Source organism: Vitis vinifera, chromosome 13 (assembly GCF_030704535.1).
Source record: "Vitis vinifera cultivar Pinot Noir 40024 chromosome 13, ASM3070453v1".
NCBI lineage: Eukaryota > Viridiplantae > Streptophyta > Magnoliopsida > Vitales > Vitaceae > Vitis > Vitis vinifera.
In genome coordinates this window covers 6,440,545-6,450,215 of record NC_081817.1, presented here as the reverse complement: position 1 = coordinate 6,450,215, position 9,671 = coordinate 6,440,545, and the positions used below count along the sequence as shown (strand labels likewise).

The following is a 9,671-nucleotide window of genomic DNA, read 5'->3' as shown; positions in this document are numbered from 1 at the left end:
CAACAACCATTTTTTTAGTTTTTATTTTCTTTTCTTGAAAATATATTTAATTTATGAAGAATGAAAATTGTTTTTAGAAAATAAAATTTATAAAACCTTGTTTGGTTTTAAATTTTAACTGATAAAAAGATAGTATTATTACTTTTTTTTTAATGATATACACACTATGTGTGACTTTAATATTTTTTACATTTGTTTATTATTTGTTTTAGAATATTTTTATTTTAAAATGATTTAATAAAATATATAATATACTTAAAATTAATTAAATTAATTATTTTAATGTAAAATATTAGTTTAAGAGTTCTTTTAACGGAGTTTTGATCATTAAAAAAACCAAAATGCTAATCAAGTAAAGTTATAGGGTTTTTTTTATAGATAAAAATAAAGTTCAAAGTAGCCATAAAGAGATTCCAATGCCACAAACGATGATTCTTGAATGCTCAAGATGGTAAGATGAATATCATAAATTAACTAAAATAAAATTATTTTTCACACTTTTAATGAATTCATTACTACCTTATTTTCTTAAAGGTGATCTTAACTTCTTTAGAATGAATAAATACAAATTTTACCTCAAAATCCTAGTCTAAATTCTTTTAAAAATGTCCTATAAAGGTTTTCAAATGAATTGCTCAAACTATTGGAAGGTTAAAACTAAAATCGAGGGCTTTTTGAGTTGGTTTTTGCCTGATCAATCAAAGTTACCCTTAACTAGTCAAATTAGTTGTGCGATTGGTTCAATCAATCAAGCTTTCTCGATTGAAGACCAATTGCCTACTCAAAATTTTTTTTCTCTATTTTAGAAGTTTGGTGTTACTGCTAAGCCTTTGGCTTTTTTTGGTCAAAGGTCCTTTGCTAGCTTTTTTGGTCAAGCGTCGGTTCTTAAAATGGACAAGCAATCACTTGTTATGCATTAAATATGTCAATAGTAGCTTAATCTATTGAAGACAATTTTTGTTGTTTCAAGTATCTAACATTATTTTCTATAAATTCGAGAGCTCTCTTGTATTTATTAGCAAAAGAACACTTGCATTAACTTGCTTATCAACCATTTTCTCTCATCTAAAGCTCTCTACTCAAGTGCATTAAATCCTTCACTTCCAAATTAATTGTACCCATTTAAAATCATCTTAACTATTTCTTTGCATTAAGCCTTACTTGTATTATGATTGAATATATTAAAATCTCATTTCTTTATTCAAAGTTGAGTGCCTTGAATCCAAATATATAAGATTGAAGACTTGGTTTAAAACCTTAACTAGTAAATTCCTCACTCAAAATGCAAATTGACGAGAGTGGGTGTGGGTGTGATCGTGGAATCACTATAAAAATGTTTGTATTTCTCTTCCCTCAATTTATTCTTAACTTGTTTTAATTATTGCTCTGATTAGCCCTGTTTCATTTAAAATATATCCATTTATAATAATATATAATATAATAAATAAACAAAATATTTACATCATGTTTTTAGATAATATTTGGTTTTAAATATGCTCAATTAGATCAAATATATACATACAAGATAATATTTTATTCTTATTGAGATATATATATATATATATATATATATATATATATATATATATATATATATATATTTGTAAAGTTTATATGAAAATTGTTAAAACATCATATTGGTGTTTTCACTTTCTTCATTTTTTTGACTCATTTTCTATTTTTTTTTAATGCAAATTGAGTGTTAAAATGTTCATTTCGATGTACTTCATATTTTCTATTTCTAAAATAAAAATAATAATAACTTTTATATAGGCTATGTTTGATTCCCGAAAATTTTGAGAAAAATATAAGAAAAAGAAAATAAAGAAAAAAATAGAAGGAATTTTTTTTTAAAATTAATAAATTATTTTTATATGTTTTTTCAAACTCATTTCACTTCTCTTCCTCTATTATATAAATATTATATAATTTAAAAATGTATAAATTCAAACATGAGAAAACCATTTTTTTTTTTTTTCTTTCCTTGTTACTCTCCAGAACCAAACATAACCATATGATACAAAAATGAGTAGTAATTGTTTTAAAAACTATTTAAAAATCTTCATGTCAACAGCCATTTCATCTCGCAACCGAGTCATGATTTATCAAGAACATAAACACAATTAAAAGGAAAAGAAGGAACATATTGGGAGAGTATAAAGAACGAGAGAACTTGCATAATGTTCAACAATCGATCAAGAACAAGGAGAGATTATTTGGGGTATGCAAGGTTTAAGAAAACCACTCATCTCCTTGAAGATTGTATAAGATATAACAATATTGAGTACACTGTTGTGCTAACCCGATAAATAAAATTATAAAACAACAGCAGAAGCTCCCTTCCACTAGATAAAATCTTGGTGTATTGCTACTGATTATGTGAATTGAATAAATCCAGCTCCCAGAAGATCCAACTTTAATGAACCTAACACAGTGAATAATTATAAAACCTATGATTGTCATTGGACTCCAAAAGAATTAGTTATGGTTAGTATGAATGTAAAAGGTATTGTCTACTTACTATTTGTGTTTCCCATCATAGAACTGAGCGTTTCTAGATGACTTAAATGTCTCCAAGAATTCTTTAGCCTTCTGCAACTCTTTCTTCTTCCTTGTGCGGTCCCAATTGTGTTCCGTTGCTAGTATCCCAATTATGCGTGGCAGAGCCCTGCTTGCTGCATCAGTGTCAAGAAAAGCAAGCCGTGATCTCCTAGCAATGAAATCTACAGCAGATTCACAGTACTCATTACGGGCACAGTATGCCACTTCAGCCTCTAGAAAAGGGTATCCATGGGCAAGCCGCTTCCCTAGATGTTCATCCTGAGTGTAGAGAAAATGAACTCAATATGTTACAATCAGAACCATCCAATTAGTTGAATTCACATATTCACTTTCACAATTTGTATTTAGAATGAGCAAGAATTACTAGTAGATAACGTGATTAAATTGGAATACCATGTATTCAAGCCAACATGATTAAATGAATGGTTCCCAGAACATACTGGTGGTTTGCACTTGACACAAGCTAAAGGAAAATTTATGTTCAAAATGAATTAAGAAATTATAAGGCTGTAAAGGATCAAGATTAAAATAAAAAAGGAATAAAGCTAGTGCAATATACAAAATATCCACCTTCAAAACTGTGTCACAGGCATAAGAGTAAAACTTCATTTTGAAAGAAATAAAGAAACGAGGTTTCAAAAAAATGAAAGAAATCTTGTTATTGCCACAACTACATAATCAAGCACGGTGTATGTACAGACCTGAGCTATAGCAGCCACTCGATCAGCCATAGTACCATATGCATGAGACAAATGCTTTGCTGCAGCAGTGTCCATTACTCCTGGGACAACTTTACCACTGTGGCTCCTCTTCATACGCACATATTGTTGGGCAAGCACTGTAAAAGAAGCAGGATCCCAATCTTCACTTCCAGAAAGGTGTAAGTTATTTGTCAAGCATTCATTGGTCGGACTCAGCTTTCCAGACTTTATAGCTGCATCAACTGCATCTTCTGCCATGCTGAAACTGGTTCTCGTAAGTACATGCTCATGCATGTAAAACAAGCATAATGAGGATAGATTGATAGATTACAGAAGCCTAAGATGTAAGTTGATTCAAAAATATAATATAAGCTTATTAAATCACATTAATTGAGCGCGCTAAAACCCTCAGAACATCCAAGAGGAAAATTCCCTAGCTGGATAACTTATTCCACCTGACAATGAATGAAATCTACTAAATGGTTTGATAGACAATTTCCAGGTCATCTAAGATAAAATTTACCTCCGATAAGTGGTCCATTTTCCACCTGTGATTGTGACTAACCCAGGATGATCTTCACATACAACATGATCTCGGGAAATGCTCTCAGTGCTTTTCGCCTTTGGATCCACGGCCAGTGGACGAATGCCACTCCAAGCAGAGAGAACATCTGTGCGCCGTACCTAAATTGTCCCGGCATACTTTAGACTCCACAAGCAGACTGGATAAGAGAAGGAAAAGAAAAGAAAAAGACACCTAGACTGAGTTACTAACATTAAATACTTCCAAATGCTGGTGAATATAACTATCAAAGTAAAAAGGTCTATATTCATACAGAAGACTACCTAACATAGACACGGTGATTCTAAACAACATTAAAAGAAAGGAAGGAAGGAAACTGGTCTACTAGTTTAGGCATTATGACATTAACCTCCAGAAAAAATATTGGAGGATCACTAGTTATTTCCTAGTTCATAGAGGCTGCTGGTCTACTGATTATGGATGTAAAAAAGACAACCTTAAATATTCTTGATGACACAATTCACAGTGCTGCTTGGATCAAAATTTGAGCTATGAATGAAATAACCACACACACAATCACATCACATGAATACATACGATGACTAGGATAAGAGTGAGTATGTTGGAGTAGGAGAAAAATATTACATTAAAGGTTACAGCAGCATAAATACTAATGCAAAGAAGTTCACAACAAACAAAATCAAACTGAAATGACTAGAAAAATTTACAGGGTTGAAGTTCAACCATAAGGCAGCAAAACCACTCTTCATGGACAGAAACAGAAGTATGAGCTAATTTGACTTCAAATATGAGTTCAACCACAAGAAAAGGTATCCAAAATGAAATTGTGGAGCAATTCCAAAAATCTTGATGATACAGTAGCATATAGTTCCTAAAGTAAGATAAAGCATGTAATAAAAATCAAGAGATTTAGTTAGAGAAATCAACCAACCTTAACATTAAGGTAATCACTGATAGCATCGAGTATAAATTGGATCTCATCCTCATGCGGTTCTGGAAGCATTGTGATGCTAGTGTTGGAATCAGTAGTGCCTGCAACTGTTCTTCCCAACCATGGTAACATGAATACTACACGTCCATCCTTAGTTTTGGGGACAATGAGACCCATTCCCTCAGGCGAATAGTAATCAGGGAGAACAATATGTACACCACTGCTAGGACAGATCATTGGCTGTGATTCTTTGTCAGCCATTTTCCTGACAGAGTCACAAAATGGCCCAGCAGCATTCACAACAACTTTTGCATATGTGTCAAACTCTTTGCCTGTAATTTTGCCAAGAATTAAGAAACATAACAAGTAGAAGCAATCATTTTAATTACCTAAGCAGCAGGACAAATACTTAAACGAGTCCAGAAGTTGTATTCCTATTACTGGCTGCTAAGCTGGGTACACCGTCCAGTTAAACGTAAACCATTCATTATTGAACAGTAACATTCAGGAGAAGGAAAATGCATTGTGGGGTTTGAATAAGTCACCAAAAGCATAATTTGGTGGTTTAGTAGAGGGGTAACATGGATTTCCTTATTGAATAAATTCCTTCTTTTTTTTTAAATAAACCCATAATAAATATGTTGAAAAGGTGCCTAAGAAAAAAGACACAATGCAGGTATAAACGTTGCACACAAACAGCATTCAACACTGAAAAAAGATGGATAAAAGAAATGTGTAAGATCTAATAAAAAATGAAGGACCACTTGGATGTCAACAAACATTTAACACCAATCGAGGTGAACCTTAGGCTGGGTGATTGTGGTGGGACCTCTCTGAAAATTTTGGGCAGCCATCACTGCATAGACCGGCTAACACTAGTGTAGTGGGTGTTATTGGTCCATATATGGATTCACCCACTTCTCTTCATTTAGAAGCCACAAGCAGGGATTAGGGCACTTGAAGGCATGCACCAGGAAGAGTCTTTTGTACTGGAAAAGAAATTGCCATATGACAGTGGGGGCTTTGCAGATGCTAATTAGGCTAGTCCATCATAGACATGAGATTCATCTCAGGATACTGTACCTTTGTTGGCACTAATTTTGTAGCTTGAAGAAGTTAGAAATAATTTATAGTAGCAACATACAGTGCAGATGTTGAGTATGGCGTAATGGCTCATGCGAGATTTATATTCTATTTGGGCAAACCAATGGTCAACTTGTGGGTGTTTTTAATACAGGTGTGATGAGTTATTTGTTTTACTGGATATTAGGCAAGTTGGGCATGTGTTATACTTATACGTGCAAACTAACTTGCTAACCAAGGTTAAGAGTGCAATTAGTTTCTAGGTCACAGGTGTTTCATCAGTAAATTATTTATATGATAACAATAAATGGCTTTAGAGTTTGACAATCTGTTAAAGTGGCTAGCTTTTCTTTTCTTTCTTTTCTTTAATTTTGTCTGCCCCTCCCAATCATACAGCACCTTTGAATATCATTAATTAGAATCAATGTTCCAATGCACATAGAACAAGGAAATGAGAGCCCATTATTAATTAGATATACCCACTTTAAATTTGGTTGATTTATTATCTAATGGGGACATGCAAGAAAAAAATAAATGCAATACCTAAATATTAATGTATAAGGATGACAATAGCATGTTGAATAGAATGGATAAGCTTCTTGTACCTGATAGATTGTCTCGAATACGTGCACCTATTATTTGGTTGCTAACCTCATCCATAAGAAGTGATACTACTTCTGCATGGTTAAGCACAGCTGCACCAGCTAATGCAGCAGTGCATGCCAACGCAACATTAAGTCGGGAGTCATTCATCTGCCCATCATAGTACACAACTGTGCCTCTCAAGCTTCTATCTTTACCATTTCTTGCAAGAGTGGGGAAGAGTTCAACAGACTCTTGTGCAGAATAATATCTGGACAAATGTAGCAGGCGTGATCCTGCCACCAGATCATATAATTTCAAGCCCATCCAGTAGTATACAACTTCAAACCAGTCAAAACATGGCGTCATGCATGGCAAAGCTTGACAAAGGTGAGGAGCATTCTCAATAACCTGCTTGCGCTCCTCAAGTGCATGGAAAACCAGCTTTAGTTGTCCATAGTCAAGATTAAAAACAGCTTTCTCCAAGTACCGGACCCCTAACAAAATAAATTTACATGAGAACTAAAGGAAAAGAAACTAATGAAACAAAAAATTTCATGAGGAAACCTAGAAAAAAACTGGCACAAAATATAACCAAGTTGTGCAAATATTCATAAATTTTTTATTCATTCAAGTTGAACATTTCACTGTTGATGCGAGACATCCAAGCAATCTTGATAGCATATCAAGAATGGTTCAGTAACAGAGTTAAATCTACTTCAACCATTTTTTATCTTATAAAGAAAGAAGAATTATCATATAGTATCATGAAGAGTTTTAAGCCATATCAACAAGGCCACAATTTCAAGATGGTTATGAGTGTGACATTGTTAAAAGTTAAGGTAACCCAGATGATTTCTTTTAAACGCTTTAAACTTTTAACAGGTAACCCAGATATTTTCTTTTTAATTCTTTAAACTTTTAAAGAACATATCTTCAACAGTAGACTCCTTTATGTATAATTCACCTATTAATCAGCACAAACAGGTACCAACTAATCTGGCCCATCCATCAAGAATATTGCAACATTTTCAATTTGTAGATCACAGTTTCTTAATGAGCTCTAGCTCATAGATTCTTCTGATGATGGTTACATGATGTATTTAGAGAAACAAGATAATCTCTTAGACACCACCTTGGACCACTATTTTTTGGTGCTTGTTAATATAATATATATTTCTTATTGCCTATCAAAAAGATAATCTCTTAAACACAGGGAGATAATCCCAGTAGCCAACTAAAAAAAGCTTACACAAAAATCAAACAAACTAAAAGAATTTGTTACACAATACCAATGTGTCTCGTAAATAAAGAAATTAAAAGTATCATTTAAGTACAAAATAGTTAATGTCCATAAAACGAAGAAAAAACTGCACATACAAGGAGCATACATCCTAGTTCTGAGCGACTAGCATGATGACAATTGAATCAGATAAACAAGCATCTAGAAACAAAGAGTACCTCCAAAAATATCTAAGGAATCAGTTATTTGTCAAAAACCACTGTATGTAACCAGACACATGATATCGTTTTCACCATATCAAGCATAAAGCCTTCCATACTCAAACAATCCTTTTGCTCTCAGTCAGATTTATTAACCCTTCATCAATAGAAATGATAAAAAAAAAGTATAAAACTAAGATATCATGTGCATCAATCCAAATGCCATCTCAAGTCATCCTGTCTACAACCCTAAGCAAGCAACCACTACATGGTCAACCAAATATACCAATATCAACCAAAAAAAAAAAAAAACGCACACAGCCAGCCATTAGTCAAATGTTTTACAAATGGGAATCCTTCATCCTCATAACCCACTGAAATAAACAAATAAATAATAATTGTAATGAACTAAACTCATACATTCATTTGTTAGTAATAGAATGACTGATATAATTAACCAATACAGCTCCAACTGGCAAATTAAATAACAGAGTTATCATCCTGAATCCCATATTGTCGCTCATTAAGGTTCTATTTCCTTACTGAAAAAACACATGAAAATAAAAAGGATGCCCAAGGAGGCCTAGTTTTTTTTCCTTCTTATCGTGGACAGTATTAAACAAAAACTTCCACTCTAGTGAATCTAATTTAGCAACCAAAAAACTGAACCGGAACTGGTGAACTTGAATTCACAAATTAAAAATTCAAAGCTACAACAAGAAATTTATTTTAAATCCTAACCTATATCTTATTGACTATAGAAATCTTATTTTTATGTTGCTTTGATCCAACCCCCAAAAAGAAAAAAAAAACAATTACACTATGCTCCCTCGCGTTCCAAAATAAGGCAAATAAAGAATTCAAATTTTAATTCCTTACGATATCCTACATTTTCTCGGCATTCAAACAAAGGTTAAAAGTAAACCAACTAAATTGACGAGTCTCCTACTCGTATCAACACCCTAATCAAGAAAATAAAAATACCAATACAAATACTAAGCAAAATGCAATTCTTGAAATGGATAAATTCAAACACAGACCTCCATGAAGTAACTTGGTGGACCTTGAAGAAGTTCCAGAAGAGAAGTCCTCCCTCTCCACAAGCCCGACACGAAGCCCTCTCGTGGCAGCGTCCAGCGCCACGCCGCAACCGGTGGCGCCTCCGCCTACGACGAGGATGTCGAGAGGATTGACAGCGCTAGAGCCGATCAGTGCCGACTCCTGCACGGCTCTGGAAGGAACGACACCGTTGGAGTCAGCGATTTTCCGGCGGACGGCATCGAGCGAGGGACCGCCTCGGTCGCTGGAGGAGATAGGAGGATCTCGGAGGGTGACGCCGGCGGAGAGCGCGACGGCGGCAGCGACTGTTCCGAGTCGCCTCAGGCGAGTGGAGGTGGTGGCCATGGATGTGATCTGGTGTTGCAGAGAACAGGGAAAAGTATGGGCGATTCTGTTACTCAAAGGATGCGTTGGGAATCGGAAAGATGGTTGAAAGTTATTGATTTACTAAAATGTCCCTCCCAATGTATGGACATACTTGTCCGTTGCCCTTTTTCAGACATGGAAATCAATACAATTACTAAGATGCCCCTATTCGTAAGTTCATTCAATGAGGTCGTCACCCGCATTGGACTGCCCTCACTAGGGAAAAAAAAAACAATTTTTGGCTTTAAAATTAGAAAGAAAACAAATAATAGGAAAAAAAAGAGTATATTTATTTAAAATTAATAAATTATCCTTATATATATTTTAAAATATTTTATTTATTTTATATTTTATATAAAAATTAAATAATTTAATTATATTTTATTTTCCTATATATAAA

At 33.8% G+C, this 9,671-nt stretch overlaps 1 protein-coding gene across 1 annotated transcript; it reads right to left on the bottom strand.

The window, feature by feature from the left end:
- Window positions 1-2,157: 2,157 nt before the first annotated feature.
- On the bottom strand, window positions 2,158-9,344 carry LOC100266754 (glycerol-3-phosphate dehydrogenase SDP6, mitochondrial). Its single transcript, XM_002273183.4, has 7 exons — window positions 8,887-9,344; window positions 6,427-6,900; window positions 4,739-5,070; window positions 3,787-3,947; window positions 3,264-3,522; window positions 2,522-2,820; window positions 2,158-2,425 (listed from the first exon to the last, which is right to left on the bottom strand). Coding segments are annotated over exons 1-7 (1,890 nt in total). The 5' UTR covers window positions 9,251-9,344; the 3' UTR covers window positions 2,158-2,424.
- Window positions 9,345-9,671: the final 327 nt, after the last annotated feature.

What these genes read in the sequence shown, in the direction of transcription:
- LOC100266754 (XM_002273183.4), bottom strand. Translation starts at nt 9,250, where the DNA reads ATGGCCACCACCTCCACTCGCCTGAGGCGACTCGGAACAGTCGCTGCC. An exon ending in CACCAAGTTACTTCATGGAG is followed by an intron (nt 6,901 to 8,886) that starts GTCTGTGTTTGA and finishes TTATTTTGTTAG; the next exon opens with GGGTCCGGTACTTGGAGAAA. An exon ending in TATTCGAGACAATCTATCAG is followed by an intron (nt 5,071 to 6,426) that starts GTACAAGAAGCT and finishes GCAAAATTACAG; the next exon opens with GCAAAGAGTTTGACACATAT.